The 25,162-nt window shown below is 40.4% G+C and overlaps 1 protein-coding gene across 6 annotated transcripts in view; it reads right to left on the bottom strand.

Moving 5' to 3' along the window:
• Positions 1-25,162, bottom strand: part of NPAS3 (neuronal PAS domain protein 3) — an 828,174-nt gene that overhangs the window by 29,105 nt on the left and 773,907 nt on the right. For all 6 annotated transcript variants that reach the window (XM_050953865.1, XM_050953867.1, XM_050953868.1 and 3 more), the window contains 2 exons: positions 15,409-15,602; positions 5,249-5,355 (listed from right to left, as the gene is read on the bottom strand). In XM_050953865.1, the coding sequence (XP_050809822.1) occupies positions 5,249-5,355; positions 15,409-15,602 (301 nt within the window). The remainder of the gene's footprint in view (positions 1-5,248; positions 5,356-15,408; positions 15,603-25,162) is intronic.

The raw sequence follows: 25,162 nt of genomic DNA, 5'->3' as shown, positions 1-25,162 counted from the left end.
TGATTTTACCATCAACAATCTTCCTGAATATTTTGTGGGTTTTGTGCAACATTTTTTTCCTTAAACAACTTGCTCATTTTCTTCTCTGGTGTCTCTGCATAACCTGGAATTGAAGGCTGGATGTAGCAATCTTCCTAGTTCTGCCTTTTCTATTTTTATTGTCAGTGCATGTCCAGAATCCAATAGTAGTTTTACTTTCCCTTTATTTATGTTGACTATTGGAGGATCTGCAGTTGAACTCCTGAGTTTCTGCATGTTCTAACCTTTTCCCACTTTTCTCTTTTCAAGAATTTCCTGTAATTTCTGAAGCTCTTTTTCAAGTATTCACTTTTTTTTTTTTTTAGCTTGCAACCCCCTGAAGTCTTGATTCTGTTTTATCATAGGGTCTGCGCTACCTTCTTCACTTGGGCTTCTAGTTTCCTCTTTAGAGTATCATCTTTTCTGCATTGTTATCGCATGTCTGATTTTGAGGGACTGAGGTTCTATCATGCTTATCTTAATGTGAGCCTCTATCATCTTCTTACACACCGACCCGAAAGGTCACGGAGTCCAGCCCCCTGCCTTCACTAGCAGGATCAACTACTGACTTTGCCCCAGATCCTTAAGTGGCCCCCTCAACGACTGAACTCACAACCCTGGGTTTAGCAGGCCAATGCTCAAACCACTGAGCTATCCCACTGCTTGGCACATTTTGAATCTTGACTACATCTGTTTTCACCATAGCAGGTAGTTTTTCCCTTTCCTAACTTGAATTTGGATTCTGTCACCTGAGATAGACAATTTGCCACAAAGTGTTTTTTCCTGGCATATCTACATTCCTTTCCAACTGCTCAAAAAGTTGATATCTTTCTGAGTGAGGGTATGAGCCATTTTAGCTTCTGCAAGGGTACTGAAACCCAATCTTACTTCTTGAGATATGCCTTGCTGGGATTACAGGTTTGCTTGGTGCATTGTTTTCCATGATGAAGGCCTGTGACTCTGTCACTTTAGTAACTCATTCTATATCTAAAAGTCTTTCCAAATTAAGAGCTAAGAGCTGATGGCTCATGCTTGTTTACTGAACAATGCTGCATCATTTGCATCCAAGTCAGCAAATTTACAACGGAATGCTAGGTGGGGAATCTGGTATAAGATTGGTCAGTGTCTCTCATTATTACTGCTACTTTTACTATGGTAGCACTTAAAGCCCTAAGCATGATCAGAGCACCGTTGTGCTGGATGCTGACAAGAAACATAGTACATAAGAACGGCTACACTGGGTCAGACCAATGCTTCTGCTACTATTCGTCTTCTGACAGCGGCCAGTGCCAGATGCTTTAGAAGGAATGAACAGAATAGGACAATTTGGAATGATCCATCTTCTGTCATCCAGTCCCAGCTTCTGGCAGTTGGAGATTTAGAGACAGCCAGAGCACAGGGTTAGGTCCCTGCCCATACTGATTAATAGCTTGATGAACCTATCCTTCATGAACTAATCAAATTATTTTTTGAACCCAGTTATACTTTTGGCCTTCACACCATCCACTGTTAACAAGTTCCACAGGATGACTGTGCATTGTGAGAAGAAGTTATTTCTTTTGTTTGTTTAAAACCTGCTGCCTATTAATTTTTTCAGAGGACCCCTAGCTCTTACATTATGTGAAGAGGTAGATATTACTTTCCTAATCATTTTCTGCAAGCCATTCATGATTTTAGAGACTGTTATCATATTTCCCCTGTCCACCATTACACATCTCTTTTCTAATCTGAATAGTCCCAGTCTTTTTAGTCTCTCCTCATATGGAAGAAGTTGTTCCATGCCCCTAGTCATTTTTGTTGCTCTTCTCTGCACCTTTTTCAATTCTAATATCTCTTTTTTGAGATGGGGTGAACAGAACTACACATAGTATTCATGGTGTGGTTATATCATGGATTTATATAGTGGCATTTTGACATTTTCTTTTATATCTATTTTCTAATGGTTTCTAACTTTCTGTTAGCTTTTTTGACTGTCACTTCACATTGAGCAGATGTTTTCAGAGAACTGTCTGCAATGACTCCAAGATCTCTTTCTTGAGTGGTAACAGCTAATTTAGACACCTTCATTTTGTAGGTATAGTTGGGATTATTTTCTCCAGTGGTCACTACTTTGCACTCATCAGTGCTAAATTTCATCAGCCATTTTGCCACCCAGTCACCTAGTTTAGTGAGATTCTTTTGTAACTATTCAGTCAACTTTCAACATAACTATCTCAAATAAAAGACAGTCCTGGGGCTGAAGACCTTGCAATCCTAATAGACAAGACATACAAAGGGTCAAAGAGGAAACAGAGACAAAAAGAGGTAAAGTAACTTGTTTGAAGTTACTTACACACTGCAGGTCAGTGGTAGAGTTGGGAACACAGGGTTTTCTGATTCCCAGGCTATCCACTGGATCACACTACTTCTCACACAGTCTTATTGGTTCTTGTCTCACTTGCCTGAAAACTAGTGTTCCATATTCTATTTCAGAGAAGTAGTCAGTCAGTCAGAACACTATGGTCTTTTTCAAACAGGATCTTCATCTCTGCCAGGTGTTTAGTTAAGTCAGTAAGTCATAAGCATCTTTTAGCTCCTCACCCAGACAGTTTAATAAAAGTGTGATTCGTCATTTTTTAATTCCAATTTCAAGTGCATCCAACAGATTTCTGAATTTGTGTCTCTACTTCTGAACAACTGCCCTATCCTCAGAGATACTGAATGTTGGGAATTTAAGGAATGCAAATGCCAGACTGCTTTGGTTTGTTTTGGGTTTTTCCCCCCTAGATGTGCCTTTAATGTTCTTTCTGAATTTTATCTCACATTGCTATTTTCCCTTTTTCAATCATATATATTTTAGTTCCTTCAGATTTTATGGGCTGTTTTCTTTTAAGAGCTTCTAAAAGCTTGAGTCTTTGCGCTGCTATCAACGTGAAAGATGGCTGCTGCACATTTTCTATTAGCTTCTTTTGCCTTTCACAAAGATGGCCACTGTGCTCCCAGGTTTGCAATTGCAGGCAACAAGCAAGAAGCTTTTACGTCAGTTTTATTTGTAGGAAAACTAGTTTTTTCACTGTTTCCCCTATTGGCATATTGGACTGAACTAGTTTGTTCTCTTGGGTGTAGTGCTCTTATACCAGAGATTTGTTTTGCCTCTTAGTAGAAAATTTCTTTTTCTCATTACATACTCTGTGTCTTCACTGCCAATTGGGGTGTCTTGGGGAAATAAATCCCAGGATACACAGTGCTCTAGCAGTATCCAGTGCAACCATCATCTGGTTTTACTCCAAGTATAGCTAAATTACAGATCAGTGGCATAATGCTCCTCTCATGCCAGTGCAAATCAGGAGCAACCTCAATAATGATAATAAACCTCAGCAAGAAAAGAATTAGCCCTGTGTCTATTTTTAAAAATTGTAAATAGGTTATAATTAAAAGGCTGGTGTTCAAATGGAAAGAATTTGGTCTCAAATATTTGGGGGTCAAGTTGCATCCATATCTGGATACAGATATGAACACACACATATGTGTTTGGGGCATGGACTTTTTCTTGCTATGTGTTTGTACTACTCTTAGTCTTCTAATCCTGATTGGGTACAGATAGGTATTTGGATATTACAGGAATGAGAGCCATAAAAATAGAAGATAATACACTGTATGGTTAAATCCACGGTAGCTTCATGGCTCAGCTCTGTTCTGCGCAATTTTCTTAGCTACCAAATATGTTGCCATTTATCTCCATGTCATCAGTCAGAAATAAAAAAAGCAAGTGATGAGTTCATTTTCTATATTAGGGGCAGGGCCAGTGCAACCATTTATGCGACCTAGGTAGTCACCTAGGGCGCTGGCATTTGGGGGGCGGCATTTTCTTCAGCAGCGACCACGGCGGCTGGATCTCCGGCCACCCCGGTCGCCATTGGCATTTAGGTGGAGGGAGCTGGCAGGGAAGTGCGGGGAGAGCCAACTGCAGCAAGTAAGGGAGGGGGGCGGCACGCAGTGGAACTCCCCGCCCCAGCTCACCCCTGCCCCGCCTCCTCCCTGAGCATGCCGTGGCCGCTTCACTTCTCCCGCCTCCCAGACTTGCGGTGCCAATCAGCTTAGGCTCCGCAAGACTGGGAGGTGGGAGAAGTGAAGCAGCGACGGCATGCTCGGGGTGGAGGCGGAGCAGGGGTGAGCTGGGGCACGGAGGGGTGCCTCAGGGCGGGGGGGAGCTGCCGCAGGGGGGGCACCTCAGGGCGGGGGGGGCTGCTGCAAGAAGAGTTTGGCTCAGGGCAGGGGCTCGGGGACGGGGAAGGGCGCAAGGTGGAAGTTTCGCCTAGAGTGCAAAACATCCTTGCACCAGCTCTGATTAGGGACAGAGTTAGTCATCTCACAGATGTTAAGGAGGGACCATCATGATCATCTAGTCTGACCTCCTGCACACCAAAGGCCACAGAACATCACCTACCCACTCCTGCAATAGGCCTGTAACCTCTGGCTGAGTTACTGAGGTCCTCAGATATTGATTTAAAGAGTTCAAGTTACAGTTTACTCTAGTTCAAGACAGCAAATGACCCAGGCCCCATGCAGCAAAGGAAGGCACCTCCCACCCCAAGGTCTCTGCAAATCTGACCTGGGGAAAAATTTGTCCATGATCCCAAATATGGCAATCAGTTGGACTGTGAAAATGTGGGTGAGACCCATCAGCCAGACACCCAGGAAGGAATTCTGTGGAGTAACTCAGAGCCATCCTCATCTGGTGTCCCATCTTCAGCCATTAGAGATATTTGCTAACAGAAGTCACGGACTGGCCATATGCCTTTACAGGTAACCTTATCACACCATCCCCTCCAAAAAATTCTTATTAAACTCAGTCTTGAAACATGTTAGGTTTTTTGCCTCCACTAATCCCATTAAAAGGCTGTTCCAGAACTTCATTTCTCTTATGGTTAGAAACCTTTGTCTAATTTCATTGGAGCAGTGCCACTGTGAAGTAAAATAATGGGCAGTGCATGGAACTGGACAGCTGTTGGAGACCACCATGATATAAATCTAAGTAATTCCACATTCTCACACAGATTGAAAATCTTGTATATTTAAGGAAATGACTTGAAAATATACAGTAAGAAAAGTTACTTCTGAACCATCCTCCACTATATTAAAACAAAAAGGCAGCCCCAATATGAAGATCCACAATCATGAAATGTAAATAATAGTTCAACAGCAACCAGGTGTTGTGCCAGATTATTTTGACAAAAACTGAGGTACTTACAGTCTAAGTGACTATGCCTGATCCCTTCCACATCTTCAGCATGAATGAAGTGGTAACATCTCTTCCCTACAATATCTACAGGGGTCAGATCCATGTAATCACTAATCCTACAAAGGAAAAATACAGCCTGTAATTTAAGAAGGAAAAAATAAAGGAACTCTCAAATGACAGAAATAGAAATCTACAGAAAGATTTTTCATTACTGTAGTATAACCACAAAGCCTCTGCTATTTATTTGAGTGGAATACCTGTATAAACAGGACACATTCTTTGAAATAAAACTGTTTTTAATAGAGAAACCTGCTGAAATCAGTTAGTCCACTGAAATAAATGGAAAGTTATGGAAAGTTACGTTTCAGAGCACTTCCCATCCATAGAACAAACACTGAGACAATATAATTCCATGAAATTACATCTCATCAGCAATAATTCAAAATCCTCATTAAAAGATCAAGGTTACATAATAAAATAAAAATATGTTATGTTCATATCAAATGATTAAAGACACAGATTCAACAGATTCATCTTCCGTTGGGTATATTCATGAAAAAAGCTCTTCAACCATTTCTTGGCACAAAGTCCAAACTGACATTTCAAGGGATATAATTTAAATGCTGAGATATACAGATGCCTGGGGGTGTTATCTTTTTTAGTCTTATTCATTTGGGAACTCAGTTTTCACTCCTGGCCCTTTCAGCTGGGACTTTGTGATTTATTCCACACAGAAACTTTAAAACCCTTTCAGCGGAGTGTGTGCGTGTATGTACAGAAAAATATAACAAAACCTGGAATACATGTTGAGTGAACCAGCCTGGTTTACACAAACATTTGAAAACCTGTTTTTTTTAAAAGTAGAAACAAATTTTTGGGGTTTGAAATATAGTGTTCCCCCACTAAATGTTCGTTTTGTATAACTAGAACATCTATCTTTTAGGTTTAGAAGGCAAGACATTGTAGGGAGGCTGATATATAGGCTTAGTAATAGTAATGTTTACTGTACAGATCCCTCAAAATGTGAATGGACTCATCTCCAAATTATATGACTGATATTACCAATGACAGTACTAATTTTAAAGTCTGGTGAATCCTTGCAGTAAAGTCAGAGACTGTAAGAGCTGGGGTGTAATAAAAATATGTTAGCCAGTTAGTAAATTACCCATCAATTTCTCTCTATCCCGAACAAACTCTTTTACCAAAGAGACAGTCCCTTGACAATCTGGTCCTACTACCCTTTCCACACACAGTGGGTGACTGAAGCACGCTTGCTGGGGGTGGGGGACTCGCCCAGGAGGGCTGCACAAACTCCCCTCTAGCTGGAATGCCCTGGCCCATTGTATTATACCAGGCATTCTGATTGGTGATCCCCGATGGCCCACAAATTTGCTGGTTGCCCCTTTATACACCTAGGAACTGAAAGACTGGGAACATTCTGCCATTCCTGCCCCTATTGCGTGCAAGCTTTTTTTACATTTAAACTAAAGCGCAGTTCAGTGTGATGAGTGCGATTTGTACGGTACGCAGCTATTACTTGCTTTCCACATGAGTGTAAACTATGCTATTTATTTGCCCTTTGCAAATACCAGTTGTATTTTCTTCTGTCTCTATCAGGAGAAAGTAAATTACAAAGATTCTGTGTCAGGGAGACAGTCAATGTCTCCCAATCTAGTCAGTACATAGAATAGCCAGCAGCACAAGATGCTTGGTGCCAGTCTGTAGAGGAGCGAACTCACCCCTGCGGCACCTCCTGCTGGTGACTTCCAGGAATTAGCTCATTCCAGCTCTGGAGCTCCCTCTGCAGGCCAGTGATCCGCCTTTCCTCTCTCTGGCCTCCGTGCCCCTCCCAGGACCCCGCTGCCTCTTTAACTGGGGTGCTGCTCCCTGGCAGTACCCCACCAATCTGGGTCTCCCCCTCTGAGGGGAACCCCCACCCACTATCGCCACTTCGCCTCACTCTTGGCTACTGCCAGTCATCACTTAGCCCCTATTCCCTGAGGCAGACTGCAGTGTATCAGCCACTCATCACAGGCAAAGGGGTTTGGACCTGCTACCTCTGCCTACCCATGGGCTTCCCCTTTGCAACCCCAGTACCCAATTAGCCTTACCCTAGGCCTGCAGCCTGGGGTGGGTGGGGGGCACGTTTCTAGACCAGAGCTCCTCTTGCCTTCCCCCAGCCCTGCTCCACCTTAGGTACCCAGGTACACTCCCTAGCAGCCAGGCCCCTCTCCCTCTAAAGGCAGAGACTGCTGAGCTCCTGGCTCCCAGCCTTTTTATACAGGCCAGCTGTGGCCTGATTGGGGTGTGGTCCAGCTGTGGCTGCTTCCCCAATCAGCCCAGCTTTTAGAGCTGCAGCCCTCTCCAGGGCTGCTTTTACCACTGCAGCCCTGCCAGGCAGGAGCGGGGGACCACCCTGCTACACAGTCCTACCCAGAAGCAGAGCATGTGTTGACTTAGGACCTGATTCAGCAATCCATCGCTATTCATGTGTCTAATGTTAGGAATGTGGTTAAGGCCCATAAGCATGTGCCTAAGTGGTTTGCTGAACAGGAATGGATTTAAGCACAGGCTTAAAAAATTTGCTGAATTGGGACCTTATGGTCTGAATCACATGACAAGGCCTGGGAAGCCAAAGGCAGTTTTACTCTTGCAACTATGCAAGAGACAACGGGATCACTCGAATCCTGATCCAGCTCCACTGAAATCAATGGGAGTCTTTCCATAAATGTTAATGGAGGATGGATTAGAGCTCTGGTCTGTATTTAATTTGGATCAAGGTGGTATGGTTTTTGGTCAGGAAAGCTTCCACAGCTCTTCCTTGCAATAGGGACCACTCGCCTTTGTACTCATTTTGAACCTAGTTATATCTATAATTAGGCTGTGGCACACATGTCATTGCCCCTAGAATTGTCACAGTGTCTTTGAATGGCATAACTGTGATCAAGAGTGGAGACTTCCCTGCTGACTAGTAGTTCAGTAACTGAATAAAATATTTCAGCAATTTCTGCTACAATAGGTTAGTTAAGTGTAAATATAGTTCTAACAGCAACAAGAGATCCATTTACCACAATATACAACTCTAGGGAATAGGAGCTGACCAAAATCTATATTTAGGTTGCCTATCTATTCCCATTATTAAAAAAAAATTCTGAATACTTTCTGAAGAACTCTAATGCCTCCATGTTTTGGAGCATGAACTTGCTGTCTCCATAAAAATATGTTCAGTTTTGGCTCAACAATAAGATGTAGAAAATCCTCACCATTTGCACTATGTTTACTAGAGTTTGGCAGACCCTTTGTGCTAAAAAATTCAAACATTCAGTTTGCACTATAGAAGTTGGACGGTATAAAGAGAGTGAAATAGGGGACTGCGAGAAGAGATGGGTTAGTGGTTAAGGCAGCTGAATGCACCCTAGAGAACTGTATTCTATCCCTGACCACAGAGTTCCTATCTGATGCTTGGCAAGTGAACTGGAACTAAAAATTTCACAACTGGCCACAAATTCTGTGTTCCTCAATTTCTGGGAGACTAACTTGAGACATCTGGGGCCTGATTTTCAAAAGAACAGAACACTCACAACAGCAACTAAAGTCAATGAGAGCTGTGGATACTCAACACCTACAAAAAACCAGGCCCAAGGGGTCTCAAGTTGGGTGCCCAGTCATTGTAGCACCCCAAGTTAGCAGTCGTTTTGTCCTTATTCTCTCTTTGCCTCACTTTTCTCATAATAACATTCTTCTATCTCATAAAGAGTAGTGAAAATAAATTAACTGATTTCTGTGAAACATTTGGATACGATGGGGATAAGCACCATAGAAAAGACTGTGAAGAAATTAATAATTCAGTATTCAATGCAGGGTTTAGATGGCATGCAGTAAATAAGACATGGATCAACATATCGAATAAGGAAAAGAAAAGAATATTTAACAGCTGCTTCATTCATGGAGTACCATCCACCCTGTACAATAAATGTAGAAAAAATAGTATATGACTATGTAATTAAAGACTGTATCATAAAGCATCTGTGCAAGGGGGAAGAATTAAGGTTGTATGGCAGTTTCTAACCTGAGTGCTAACTATTGCAACCTTAGTAACTTTCTTTTAACTAAGGTGTTTTTTGTATATATCAGTATATTAATACTGAAAGGTCCAAGTAAGTCTTTTAATAACTCCCTAGTCACTCTGTGCACTTGTTTCTTCACTTAGCCTTGACCTTTTGAATGGTCTGAGTGTCAGAAAATATTGCATTATAAGTACTGTACAGTAAGTCAAATAAAGCAAGTGAACTGTGGAACCTGATCCACAACCCATGAATTCAACAATAACACAAGTACAAAGCTATTCAGTCCAGATGTAAGAATGAAAGAGGGTTTGTATTTTTAACTAAAAAGAAAAAAAACAATTCACAAGATAAGAGTGATGTGTGTCCATCAAGGTCACCAAAATGAGAACGAAGAGAGAGGACATCAAAGTAAATCAGTTTTGTGATTACATGAATGAAAATTATTTTGTTATGGAAATCATACACAGATCAAAGCTGGGATATAATATTGTTGCATTACTAAACCACTGAAAAATAACTTTATATTATGTTGCTTAATTTATTAATTTAGGGCCAAATCCCCCGGCACTCCAACCCCTATGGGCAGTCTGTCTCTTGACAGCTAAAAATAGCAGCTGATTGAGAAGTAGGGGCTTGATTCTACCGAGTGCTGAGTACGCTTGCTCTGATCCCATAAACCTTGTAAGTTTATGCTTTACTTTAAGCTCATGGAGACTCCCACTTCAGTCAATGGCTTGTGCTTTGCTGGCTTAGAGCCAGAGTGCTCATTATTAAGTAGTCCTGAGTCCCAGTAAAGGAGGCTCCATACAGGAAACTATTTCTGCAGATCCTTAGGGAATGTTGGTAGGTCGGTGAAGCATGCAGATCCATAGAGACAAAACCCCACACTGGGAGAGTATCATGCCATGTGTGTGTGCTGGGACTTTTTAGCTTGAAAAGGGGGGGGGCGATATGATAGAGATCTATAAAATCATGAGTGGTATAGAGAAAGTAAATAAGGAAGTGTTATTTACTCCTTCTCATAATACAAGAACAAGGGGCCACCAAATGAAATAATACGTAGCAAGTTTAAAACACACACAAGAAAGTATTTTTTCATGCAATGCACTGTCAACCTCTGGAACTCCTTGCCAGAGGGTTTTGTGAAGGCCAATACTATAACGGGGTTCAAAAGGGAGCTAGACAGATACATGGAAGATAGGTCCATCAACAGCCATTAGCCAGGATGGGCAGGAATGATGTCCCTAGCCTCTGTTTGCCAGAAGCTGGGATTGGGTGACAGGCCATGGATCACTTGATGATAACCTGTCTGTTCATTAACTTGGGGGCACCTGCCATTGGCCACTGTCAGAGGACAGGATACTAAGCTTGATGGACCTTTGGTCTGACCCAGTTTGGCTGTTCTTATGTTCTTATGCTACTTCTCACTGTGACCATTGTGTTAGTAGCTGTGTTTGTACAGGCATCCTGACCAGTTCAGGATGAAGATTCAGCCCTTGATGTTTGCTCTCCAGAAGTAAACTCTTTACACAAACTTTGATTTTTTCCCCAGCATTTGACCCTTAAGAAAGTAAAAGCAATGGCCATGATGTTCTACTTGGTTGCCTAAATTAGACATCTAAATCTATATTTAGGGACCTAAATAAAAGTGATCTGATTTTCATACATGCTTAGCATCCACAACTCATACTGAAGTAAATAGAAGCTCGATGTCAGCTCAGTACTTAAGAATTAGGCCACTTTTATTTAGGGGCCTAAATATAGATTTAGATGTCATCCAAGTTTGAAAATTTTGACCAAAGCTTCTGAATTTTCATAGGTTTATATTCTTATTTCACCAATAAATAATGCACATCTAAATAGGGAAACAACCTGCAAATTAATTCCCCATAATATGACTTTTGCAAGACCTTTTGACTATGGCTTTTACAGGACCCAGAAGTGAGACATTTCCACCCAAACTACCACCCAAACACACTCATGAACAGTATGAGTTTGGCTTAGTCTTGTGTGTATGGCAAATATTCTTTTGGGGCGTAAACTTTATAATAGAGGTAATGTCACCTGTGTGGCAACACACCTTTAGAATAGGAACAAGAGCATTTAAGTCAAGAGGAGAAGTGGATGCTCAGCACCTCTGAAAATTGTGCCCACTTATTTGGTGCCTAACTGTAGATTTAGGTATCTCATCTTAGACACCAAAGTTTAAAAATAGGTCTCTCTATTTTTTGGTTCTGTAGTTGTGAAGATTTAAAAAGAATCCTAAAAATAAATTAAACCATGTTGCAAAGCCAGCTAACTAGCTACAGAATAAAATGTAAATGCTTTAAAAATACCCAATATATTAGTTAACTGATCTTGTTTCATAATGGGGGGAAATAACTATGCACATGGTTCTGCTGTAGATCAGGGATCTTCATTCAAATCATTTCACTAAGAAGAGAGGAATAGGCCACAGCCCAAGACTTGAGTAAAGCCACGCCTGCTTCCTGCTTCTCGAAGCAGGCTCACAAAAGAATCCCTGCAAAAGTAGGAGTAGTGCTTCTCACCTCTTTCGATCCAGTGATCTACTGTGAACATCCAGTTCAGCTTAAGTAACGGCACTTCTGTCATAGTATAATTCCCCAATCTGAACCTTAGAGTCCAAACGATGGGGTACCAGCATGAATTCCTCTAAGCTTAATTACCTGCTTAGATCTGATACGCTGCCACCACCCAAAAGATTATAGTGTTTTGGGGCACTCTGGTCCCCCCAAAAACTTTCCCTGGGGAACCCAAGACCCAAATTCCTTGAGTCTTACAACAAAGTGGAATAAACCATTTCCCCCCCCTTCTCCTTTCTTCCTCCCAGATCTTTCCCGCCCTGGGTACACTAGGAGATCACCATGATTCAAACTCCTTGAATCACAACACAGAGAAATCAGGTTTTGTTCTCCCCCTTCTCAGGCTTTCCCTCCCTGGGCTATCCTGGAGAGATAGTCAGATTCAAGCTCCGTGAACCTAAAACAAAGGGATTCCACGCTTCTCCCCTCCCTTCTCCTTCACTGTTAAGTACAGACTCAATTCCCTCGAGCCTCAACAAGAGGAAAAATTCAAACAGGTCTTAAAAAGCAAAACTTTTAATAAAAAGAAAGAAAAAAAGTAAAAGTTGTCTCTGTAATTTAGATGGTAAAAGTTATAGGGTCTTTCAGCTTATAGACACTAGAGAGAACCCCCCCGCCCCCAGCAAAATACAATTTAAAATACTTCCAGCAAACTACACATTTGCAAATACAGAAACAATCAAAAGACTATAACTGCCTTTCTACTTAATACTCACTATTCTGAATATATAAGAGACTGTAGCAGGGAGATTGGCAAGAAATCTGGTTGCACGTCTAGTCCCTTTCAGGACCCAGAGAGAACAAAGCCAAACCCAAAAAACACAAACAAAGGCTTCCCTCCACTGAGATTTGAAAGTATCTTGTTTCCTGATTGGTCCTCTGGTCAGGTGTTTTTGGTTCCCTGTTTGTTAACCCTTTACAGGTAAAAGAGACATTAACCCTTAACTATCTGTTTATGACAACTTCCACTTCACACTCCCCAGCCGGCTGTCACTAACCTCCATGAAGCTATTCAAATAGTGCTTATTGCTACCCACAAGCATGCTGCCAATTTTTTTCTATAACCACAGCTGTGCTGCTCCTGCTTCCCCCATGACACCACCATTGGGGCAACAGTAGCCTACTCCACATATTCAGAAATGAGTGCTTCTGTTTTCTGTAGCCCCATATGCTGTCACTGCCCCTTTCTTTAGTCCCAGAAGAGGGCTTCCTGATGCCTCAGCGGGTTGCCTCAATGAATGGCTAGCCTCCTGACTAGCCAGGTTGCTACTGGCCTCCCAATGTCTAGCAATGGTGTTTCCACTTCCTGCGGTCCCTGCAGGCAACATCCATTTTCCATATGGCATTTGCTGTGGTACCACTATCCCAACTGTCCACCAGTGGAACTTCTGCTGTGCAAGTGAGCTACCAACATTTTCCCCAAAGTTCCATCAGTGACGCTTCTGCTAATCTAGTGGACCTCGTTCTCTGCTGTCCCGTGAAGAGGGACAAAGCACAGATGCCTCATCATTAATTTCAGTGACACCACATAAATGTTATGTCCTAGCATTCAAAATAAACACCAACAGCAAATAGAAAAAAAGTTACTTGATAAAGTTGCCTCTCTGTTCATCTTATAATAGCAATAACATCCTCAGCACAAGGCACTTCCTAGGGAATAATGACCAGCTAAGTTTAATGGCTCCACCTCACCTTTAGCTATCAGCTTTTCCCAAATGGTCACCAATCCTCAATCAGTGCTCAGTGCCTGGACTATTTGTTATCTTTCTTAGGTTTTTCACAGGCTCCTCTCACAGGAATCTTAAGGCCTTACTGCTATATGATGACACAGCGATACTGGAAAGTTTTTTAAAAAATTGTTTAATTTTTTAAAAACAATTTAGTACTCATACAAAATGCTAGATTGACAGCAGAGGAAGATTAAATCTTCCAAACACTGCCCAACCAATTCATCTCAGACCTGACCTGAAAGGGTAGTTCATTTTCCACATCCATTCAATTCTTGGCTCCTTTGTTGAGGCTGCCAACAAAGGTACCAATAACTGGGGGGTGATTTTGTGAAGAGGAGACCTATTCATTAGGAACTGGACTGATACCAACAACTCATTTCACAGAGGCCACTGGAGAGCTGTCAGATGGTAATGACTTTCCATCACTATCAAGATAGGTCAGATTCAAGCCAATGACTATGGCAAAAGGTTCCATCTGTATACTACTCCTAATTCCCTAAACTATCTGTGCTAACTGCTAGATTACACTACATAATCTAGAAGTTAGTGCAGGAAGCCAGCATTCTAACCCTAATTTTGCCATTAACTCTCTATGTAACCTTGAGCAAATTGCTTTCTGTGGCTCGGTGTTCCCAGTTTAAAAAATTAAGATAATATCTCCCATCCTTGTAAAGTGCTTTGAGAGCCTGGATGAAATATGCTTTCTAGTTGCAAAGTACTATTATTATTACAAATATAGTTTAGAACATGATAGTATAAGATAATTTCTTAACTGAAACTGAACATTTATTTTAAAAGGCCTACGGCTCTAATTCAGCAAAGCACTTCAGCACATGCTTATGTCTATCCCTTTTCAGAAGAGCACTTAATTATGAGCTTAAATGCTGTCCAGAATAGAGATAATTCCTGAACTGGAGCCTATGTTAGAGAACTGTAACCTTCTAATTATGCTATTCTATAGCTGCTCTCACATCAAAGGGTTGCATTAATCCTGTTGGCAATTCAACTCCTGATGGTATCTCCTCCTGTCAATGGGTCCTTGGCTAGCTCTTCTGCTTGTTCTCAACTTTTTTTCTACACTTTAGGCTCCTTCCATCCCCAGTCTCTGAGTTTCTTATGCCCTGCCTTCCAGCCAACTTCCTCCTCAGCTCTTCTGTCCATTCTTCCCTTACTCTGGGCCCTATTTCCACGTGCCCACTGCACCTGATCCACTTTGAACCCCAATGCTCCTTCCTCCCATTCTATAAAATATCTGTCTCCACCCCATCAAACCCTCATTCAACCTGTCACTCAATACCTGTTTCCACTCCACTCCTTTCTCCCTCTGCAATGCAAGTCGCCATCTAATCTCATTGTACAATTCCAGCATCTCCTGCTTCCCATGACATTGTTCCCCAATCTGTCACCTGCTCCATCTGACCCCTCATAGCAACCAAGTCCTCCATTCCAATAAGCAGAGATAGAATTTCAAATGAGACTGCATCTTCTGCAAAGTATTTCAGGAATGTGGGGGAATTAAACTTCAAATAGTATGTTTCCTTTTTTTTTTTCATTTCCAAACATAGAGACATCATGAAACTTGTCATGTTAATATTAAAAAACCTCCTTCATACTCCTCCGATTTGAATAATTAATAACGACGACAGTGAATTTAGTGCTCTCATATGGCACCAGGCTGACACTCCAGGAGTCTGAACTCCGCTGTTTACCAAGCCATGGAATACAGAGTACGCATGCAACACTGAAAAACGAGAGCTGAAATGCTGTACCTATTTTCACAGTAAATGATATTGAGGTCCATATTTACGCGAGTAACAAACATGTGGCAGTCGATTCTGACTTCATTGATTGTAGGAGGTGGCAAAGCATGAGCCACAACTACAAGCCCCATGATTTGGCTAGGGACTGTCCGCCCGTGGGACAGTGACACTCTCAGTCGTAACCGGCCTGTTATATGGATCACCTGCAAAATAAAAAGAATAAAAGAAACCCCAATGAATTCATGATGCAAATGTGACATCATCTTTTTTAAAGGACAACATTGTTATTCTAAAGAGCACTTAACTCCATCAAAAATTATATTTAGTAACTGCCAGAATCAGTGTTAAGCTTATTAATATTGGCTGTCAACATGTCCTAAATGTCCTCATGGCAAGAAAGAAGAAAAGTACATAATAGCCAAATGTTTCAATTTATCAAATCTGAAACTCAGAACTTCTGTGTTATTGATTTTTTTTTCAAAGAAAGAAAGAAAAAGGACAAATTAGAAAATCAAGGGAATGAAGTAAGAGATATAAAACTGAAGTAATGAGGGTAGGAAGGGAAGACTAATTTTAAAACATTTGGAGATTAAAATGTGAGGCAAAAGGAGCAGCAGCTTTGAAACTTTTCCAGGACCCATTTAATTGAATTACCAGTCATCTACATCCTAGAGACACTACTTACATCCTTGAATTACTTCTTTGTGGTTGGCAATACAAGAAGCATGAACCTGCAAGTGATCAATGGGTTCAACCGAGAAGCCTTGAATGGGTTCTCTGCGCAGAAACCAAGCATTTTACAGCTGCAGAGTTACTAGTCAAGCAGTGATTTAGCTTAATGCACTGTGCACGTGCTGAGAACTTTTGGAGCTGAATGAGAGGCAGAGGTTTTCTTTCCCCTGTTTACACGATGAACACTAAGCAAAATATACCCAGGAGATCCAGCTGCTCCATTTGAGATTGCTACTCAGTGCTGCTTGCTGAAGCTGAATGATTATGAAACTAGGGAAAGGACTGACCTATAATTTCTGACTCAACTGCCTCAGAAGCCTTACTGTAGACAAATAAAATGATGTGCTTTGAAAAAAAATTAAAATGAATAGTACTTGTGACAGGTATCAGATTGGCAGCTCGGGAGACTGCAGGCTTATATTCACACAACAGGGACATCATGGGCAGTGGCAGTGCAAACTGTCCACACCTTTAGCCCCGACAGCATCTCAATATCAGCCTGGAAAGAAGGCCTTGAGGACAGAAAGTTCAGACTTCATGGTGCATTCAGTCCTCAGCATCTCTACTGAGAGTGCCAACAAAGATGCCAACATGTGCCAGCTGTGATGGTGTGGATACATATCCACTGGGAACGGAAACTCATTTCACAAAGATAAGATAACAGTCTGAAGGTTTTGGTCACTACTGATATGAGAGCTATTGTTAGCAGTGAGTTAGTGGTAAAAGACTCTGTGTTCCACTAGCAATCTCTTAAACCATCTAGTGCACCCAAAATTAAATCTCATTTAAGCTAATAGACCAATGAATTAAAGCTTGAAGGGTTTTTTTGATTCACAATCTTTAAAAATCTCTTTTTTATCCAACATTTTACATTTGTGACCACAATCAGTGAGGTAGTTCTGAATGGAGAGGATGATTATCTTGTGGTTTTGTCCATTTCAGTTGTAGATTTATGATCATCCACATCTGAGGTAATTATTACGTAAATTCATACTCAATGAATCTTCAGAGGGCAAACTATTGGGTGAATATTTGAAGACATTCCTAGAGGCAAGGATGCAGAAATACCATTTCAATCACACATTTTTTGCAAGACCTTATTAACTAATGAAGAAATAGCTACAAGAAACAGGATTTACTTCACAGGAGGGATACAAATAGCATACTTTGCTCCTTCTAGCTAGGCTTACACATATGCTTATTTACCATTATCTCTCTCACTTTATCATGCAACTTCAGCTTACTGCAAAAACACAAATCTGTAAATGCTTGGAAAAAAATGTTGCTTTTTAATGAAACCAGAAATAACATAAAAAATAATCCTTTGCTCAATGTACTAGGCTAAATGCTTTTTTTTTTTTTTTTTTAAGAAATGCCTATGCTAAAATGTTTGAAGTTTGCATTAGCACTTGGGGAGAACTTTGAGATACCTCTTATTTAAGATTCATTTTTTATTTCCCACACCTATTTTTGGAATACTTCATGTCATTCAGTGCTAAATGTCAAAAAGATTTGTTTCTGAACAAGTGCTTATTAAATTGGTATCCAGTTTTTCCTTGATCTTTCAGTGAATCTGCAGCTCTGAGTTTGTATCACCATCACTAGAGATTGACCAATGCTAACTCTGCTATACTCAAGCACTGCGGAACTTCAGGAAAGTTTGTATCTGGATTCAAGCCATGCAGCTGGTCCTTAACTCTATCATGGATTGAACCATGTCCTCAGTATAAGAAACAGCTTCAAATTTTGGGGAAGGTCAGATCTAAATTGAATTTTGGCTGTTGCGCTGGGAAAATCTGCAACAAATTCCCGTCAGTTCTGACACGTTCTGTTGAATCAGTATTAAAAGAGGTGGGAACTCCAGTTCAAGCAACGTTCTCATGGCTATCTCCATTTCAGTAAAACCCATTCTGTAACAAATCTAAATTGGCTGTAATACTAGTTTTAGCTGTCAGGGCCTTATTTATATTGTGCCTGTCACGATTTTTAACACTGATTCAACTGAACTAGCATTAGAACTGGTAGAATTTTTTGGGTAAATTACCTCCATGTAGCTAAGACTCATGTCCAATTCAGGGCCACCCAGAGGATTCAGGGGGCTGGGGCAAAGCAATTTCGGGGGCCCCTTCCGTAAAAAAAAGTTGCAATATTATAGAATACTATATTCTCGTGGGGGCCTGGGGCAAATTGCCCCACTTGGCCCTCCTCCCTCTGGGCGGTCCTGGTCCAATCAATCCCACAGCAGCAGACCATAACGTCCTATACAAAGTACTATGACTTTAATGAACGTTAAGTGGAAATATAAACTGTTTTGTACGTCCCCAGACAGACTTGTACAACCCATATTGCTGCATCTTTACTGCTATTTTAGCCATGCAGGTATGCTGACCCATGTTGCAAATCAGATCCCTGATTGCAGTGTAAATCTAGCCTAACAAAACTTCTTTACATTAACCACTGTGGAGCTTCCCCCAAAACTTTGTCGGTGCACTTCCCAAGTTAATGGTGTGCACTGAAGTTAATGGTAAGACTCCCCATTAATGTCTGTGATAACTGGATCAGGTCTCTAGTCCAGAATCTGTTTTGATCAGAGACCGTTAGAAGATGCTGCAAACTGGTGATTCTGATCTGAGAGGCCTATAAGCCTGCCAAACAGAGCCTCGCTTGTGACCTGATCTGCATTTGACCTTAAATACAGGTCAGGGCATAAACTCATCCCACCTCTATTATTGCTCATGGTGTCACCCAGTCCTATTAAACTTCTACTTAAAGGCATAGGTGTGTGAACTAAAAAACATTTAATCACAGTAGGACTTTTAATGTATAATGAGTATAAGAAGTATAATGTTGTAAAGGCATCAGGATGAAGCAGTTAAAAAAAAACCCTATTAAAATCTTCTGCACTGAAAAATGTAATTCTCTTGTTAAAAAGTACTCTAAATTAACTCTACCTGACACTCACATATTTAAAAAAAAACCACATTGTTTCGCTTTTGTTTTTTTTCCTCTGATACAAGAATGGATGTGCAAGATGTTGTAACTACATGTAAACACAGTTGATGATGAGTATGCTTGGACAAACATATATTTCTTTTCCCTGCCATATGTTCCTCTTAGTCATCTGTTAGCAATAAGCACTTAGATGTGCTCTACTAATGTCTACTCATTATAAACAAGCACATCACAAAGACCTTGATAAAACCTTCCCTCTGTTAATACTTAAGGAAAGGAAAGCCCAGTAATTGAAAAATACATCTGGAATTTGCTCATTGTACTTTAGAGCTAAATCTCACCTCTAGAGATGGAAAGATTTTCTTCATCAAAAGACATCTTTAAATATTATGTCTATTATTTTTCACATATATGTGATGTAAGGAATAAGGACATGTATTACCTAGGGCAATGAAAACCTGCAGGCATGAAAAATCTGTGAATTTCACTTTTCAGATTTTCCTATGTTCTTCAAAAACTTAAACTTCCATTAAAAAGAAAGTTAAAAACTATTTCTTTTGTTCCATATGTAAATCACTGTCCTGGTTTGCCATCAGATTTAAACCAGCCCATTGACAGAAGTGTGAGCTCAGGCTATTTGTCTTAACCGGGTGTTAACTCCTTGATGGTCATGCGATCATTTAGAACCAAATTTTCTCATGAGGATCATGTATGAAAAACGTGCAGAGCTATTGTACACTCTTATTTGTGTGCAAAGATAGGTAGCTGTGTATATAAAATGGCTAAATGCACATGCATATGGCTACTTCGGTGTCTCACCAGTCAACCAACACATGCACTTACCCAATTAACACACAGTTGGTTAGTGTGTGCACAAGTGCTGATATTTTGCTTATTCTAATAGTGATACTCTATCTTTTGTAGGACAGCAACATGGAATTCTTTCAAACCTTGAACACTTATTTTGAGCCACTGAAGTAAACCATACAGTATTTTTACAAAATTACAATTAAACAAACGTCTCTTTATTCTTTTTTTTTAAATTAACACTTATTTTTAAATAATCACATTACTAATATAAAATATTTAGTAAATAGTTAAGCCCTTTCCTGACCTGAATGGACACAGAGACTACAGTGCCTTTGTAACTTATACGACTGTTTGTCCTGAGACTGGGAAAAGAAAGCTCACAGAACCAGAAACGTAAAGATCATTCCACCTTTTCCTGCTATTTGTGGCCAGTTGTCTTGTGTTTTTCTTAACATATATAAATATTTCTTCTCTCTCTCTCTCACACACACACACAGACACACACACACATAAATAATGGGACAGGACAGGCAGGTAGTCCATGAACTTGTACAACTAGCTTAGCAACTGGGTGCAGCAAGCTCACTATTAATGTTATTCACACTGAATACTGAGTGAGCCTTATCTATCAACCATAGAAGTTGTGGCCTTCAGGACCCATTGAAGCACAAGTCTGATTTCAAATAGGACATACAGTATACTGAACAAATAAATATTTTTTAGTTCAGATTTTTCTTTAGTAGCTGCAATCCCTTCATATACACCTGCCAAACTCACTTGGAAAACAGAAAACGGGTTTAAAATGAAATTGTTAACATGTCTGGATTCAGGGCGTATTTTGTGTTTAAAAAGTCAACATCTATCACACAGTGGTTTCTGAGACACTGCAGTTATTTCCCTCTCCTTTCAGTAACTCACACACTCCTCTGGGATAACTAAAGGCATGGTGGCCACTACTTCATCCTTGGAGATATTATACAGCACTTCCCATCTACACAGGAAACATATTAATGCATCTGCACAGCAGTGGTTACTCTGGACATGTCCCAGTCTCTACACAAGAATTCCCCCAATGAGTTCCCCTGGAACCATACACGTTCCACTGCAAGAGGGCGAACTTTACTAGTGGAGGAAAAGGAGCAATTGGCCTACAAGACTGCTTATTATGCCACTTCCCCTGCCTTAGCCAGAATTTGACCTGTAGACTTTCCAAAAGGAAATGTAGATGAATTTATTGTGATAAAGAAGAATTTACATCAATAATTAACCTACAGAGAAAGAAATCCAGGCTTTTACCCCAATAAAACACTGCACGTGTGGAAAAATGGATAAAAGAATCATCCTTTAACACCTTTGATTATTAATTTTACCAGGCACATCACAGTTGCTTATTATAATAAAATATATGGGGGGAAATGATGAAAAGCCTATGAATAAAACGATTAAGGGCCTGACACTGCCCTCCTCTTTCACATTGAGAAATTCCTTCCTCTGTATGGTCATATTTGGATGAATGGGAATACCAGAAGACTAAGCTACTCCTTCTCAATGTGAGTAAAGAATTGGGCCCACAGTGTGATAAAGAAACAATTCTTAAAGCTGCCATTGTAAAAGTAATGGCTGTTTTTAAATGGGAAAAGTCATAAAGATCTGGGAAATGAACAGCAGAACAGAGGTAGTTGAAGAACAATTAATAATAATATATTTTGACATCAAAATTTTATATAGTAATAGATTAATATTAAGGTGCCCTATTTTAATGTTGACTTTTCATTCTATTTCGTAACAGCATCTGCATTGTTTTATTATAGGATAATATATTAGATTTCATTGTTTATCTGCATAGTATACTGTTATACACATATATTCTTATTATGGTTATTGTTTGCATCTCAGAATTAGATCTGAGGTCCAATCCTGCACTGAGACTATTTCTGTGAATAACAGTTGCAGGATCAAGAGACCTGGTCTCCTTTTACGTGACATAGTCCAGTCCTCCACCCTCTTGTGAAGAATAGACTTCATTCTTTTCATTGTGAAATACATTATGATTCATTGTCACAGTAATGTAGGTTCTCTTTCCTTTGGTGTGATTTTGTATTAATTGGACTTGTACAACATCCTGGTTTCGTCTCAATAGAAAGTGATATAGAGTTGCTATTAAAAAAATCAGCCATATAGCATAAACTATCTATGGGAATCTAATATACATATTTTTTCTTGGGATCATACATCACAACATTTTGTAATCATGCCTACTACAGCTGAGATTATAAAACCATTCAATTTCATGATCAAAACCATAAATAGAAGACCAAACATTCCACTATTAAAAAGTATTCTTTGAATATGTGTGTGCAGTTAGTAATGCGACATGCCAGGTTTTATTTTTAATGCTTTTGAACCCTTTTCCTATTTAGATGTCTTAATAACAACTCAGCCTGTCAGCAGTGCAGTACTTTTTCATACTCCAAAGCCTACAAATAAGCACTTCAAGAAGATCATTACAAAAAAAAAGAAAAAGAAAAAAATTAAAATTGAAATCACCACACTGCAACCTGAAATAGTAGCCATGAAAAACTGGTTTTAAAAAAGAATATTTTTGAAGTAATTAGCACAAAGACTGTTCTAATGCAGATTGCTGCAAGAGGGCTCTTGGCAAGAACATCATAAGCACTAGCAAAACTTCAATATGCTCAAGCAGCCAAATACAAACTGACACCAGGAACCCAAGTGTGGCAACAAACAGGAAAAATATAAAGTATCTCAATTTAATACAAACCTACATACAAAGGGATCAATTTTTACAATTCATGGTTTAGCATACAATACAGCAGTCCTCAGAGTGAATATAGAGTAGTTATACATAAGAAATTAGAATTATCAAGTCTAGGGAATTTCTCAAGAGTCCTTTTGATATGTAATACAGCAAGTATAATGACTAAAAAACCAGACATCAATGTATTAAATGAGCTCAGGTTGAGATCTATTTAGAAAAGACAGGTTTAAGCTGGAAGAAGAATCTCTTTGATATGACCTCCAAAGCAGACCATTTGCTGAAGGACTCAAGATGAGCAGATTTACCCGTACACAGCCACTTGCTACACAACTGTTTTTAAATCTACAGTCTCAAATATCTAAAATATCTACTCTCACTGTAGAAATAAGGCCTGTACAAACAAAAGATTAAGAACCGAGGATTTTCTTGTGTTTCTAGCAAGGTTTAGAATTCACTTGTATGCGGAGTTCCATGGATAAACAAGAAACATGGTTAAGTTTAAAAATTAGCTACTGTAACTAACTCCTATCTAAATTATCTATTGCAGAATCTAAATATTGCTGGTCTAAGCTGGGAATCTGGAGCGCCTCAGATTCTTTCTTAGTCTGCATCTAAAAAATTACCTTGATTTGTGGCCAACAATTATTTTAACTCAGACTCAAAAGATGGCTCCAGTTTTACAGCTTCCGTGAGAAAGATTTTTCCCTGAGAACCCCCTGGTGTTCAAAAGTGTTGTATTTTTTTTCTCAGGGAATGTTTGAAGTCCCCTTTAAAAATAATGCCTCGAGGATATTTTTTCCCCTAACACCATTTAAAGAAACTTGAAAGCATTTGGTTCTTGAAGTGTGCAGAGTTCTAATGAAGCAATCATCAACTTTGCCCATGCACATAATCTCACCAGCCGCTTCTCATATCCAGATTCTGACAGTTCTTTTAATCTGAAATTAAACTCGCAAAAAGCTCTCTTGTATTATCTACTACAGTGCAAAGGTTCACTGGACCGGTTCAAAAACATGGCTGGCTCCATCCTTCTGCAGCTGAAAGATGGTGAAAAGGTTAAAAAAAAAGTTGGCCAGGATCAGATATGTCATTGGCAATGCAGTCTTATTGCACTAAAGATAACCAATAATACATATTCTTCAGAAGCATTGTCTGCATTCCTGTCATGGGAGGGAGAAATAAAGGATTTTATTTGATGTAGTTCTTAGCAGCCAAACCATTACCTTAGGTGATTCTCTGCACAGCAAGCAAGGACAGATAAAACAAAAATATTTTATATTAATGTATTTTCCCTATACATAGAAAAAGGGTAGAACATGCTGTTGTCTGTAAAGAAAGAAATGGATTCCCCAAAATTGCCGCAATTAAAATAATGTGTGCGTGTGTTCCAACTCATGATTTTTCAACCGGGGTGGGGTGCAACCCCAAAAAGGGTCCTGGGAAGGTTCAGGACGAGTCGCAGGCAGCAGACTCTTGCTTTGTGGCTAGTTGGGAGGGTGGATCTCAATTTTTTTTGTTTTAAGATGGGGTCACGATATAGAAAAGTTTGAAAATACTGTTCTAATTCCATTAATACTGTGATTTTATTGCTTGTGCTAATGTGGTTTGCTGAAGGCAGTGGCGGATTACCGTATGGGCCCATGCCCAAGGGCCCCAGCCAGTTGGGGGCCCCCTACAAGCCGTAACTCCAGCTCTGCCCCCTGTTCCTCCTCCAGGGTTCCGCCACCTTGCTCCTCCTCCCCCTTAAGGCCCCGCCCGCTGGTAAGGTCAGACAGATGCAGGAGCTGTAGTAGCATAAGCAGTAAACATATTCCTCCTCTGTAGAGCTGCTCCCCACACTCCAAGCCCCTCTACTTCCCCTTCCCTCCTGTGTAAATCTTGGCCCCCTGAGCCCCTCTCCCACTCACTATCTCCCAACTCCTCTCCTTCCCCTGTTCTACACATGTATATAGTGAAACACACAGAGGTTAAGTGAATTGCCTGCAGTCAAGCACAAAGTGCAACAAGTATCACTGCTGGTTAGAGAACTCAAGAGTCCTGACTCCCAGTCTCCAACCTTTACCAATAGACAATACCATTTTAATAAAAAAACTCATTTCTCAGCTATTACAATTTTGGCACTTAGGCAGAGTTCTCTGGCATAATGCTGTAGTATGTGTAGAGACAGCTGCAGCTGTCCATTCTCACTCACCTGAAACTACAGGCTCCAAAACTATTGCCACAAGTATCAGCAAGGTTATTAATTCAAAACCAAACAATGTATTGACAAGATGACAACTTTACGATAGCCATGTTTTTAGTGTATTGAACCATTTATTTTCATTCATAATAATTTCTATGCTGCCTGGACAGCTATGGGGAGCCCTGGACCCTCCACCTGCCCTGGGCAAGGAGCTGGGGTGCCCAAGAGCAGCCCCCGGCCCATGTTCCTGCCATCCAGGACAGGTGGAGGGTTCAGGGCTCTCCACAGAAGCCCAGCCGTAGTGGGCA

Source organism: Gopherus flavomarginatus, chromosome 5 (genome assembly GCF_025201925.1).
Source record: "Gopherus flavomarginatus isolate rGopFla2 chromosome 5, rGopFla2.mat.asm, whole genome shotgun sequence".
In the NCBI taxonomy this organism is placed as follows: domain Eukaryota; kingdom Metazoa; phylum Chordata; order Testudines; family Testudinidae; genus Gopherus; species Gopherus flavomarginatus.
Note: the sequence above shows the minus strand (reverse complement) of the source record. Positions and strands in the feature narration are given on the sequence as shown.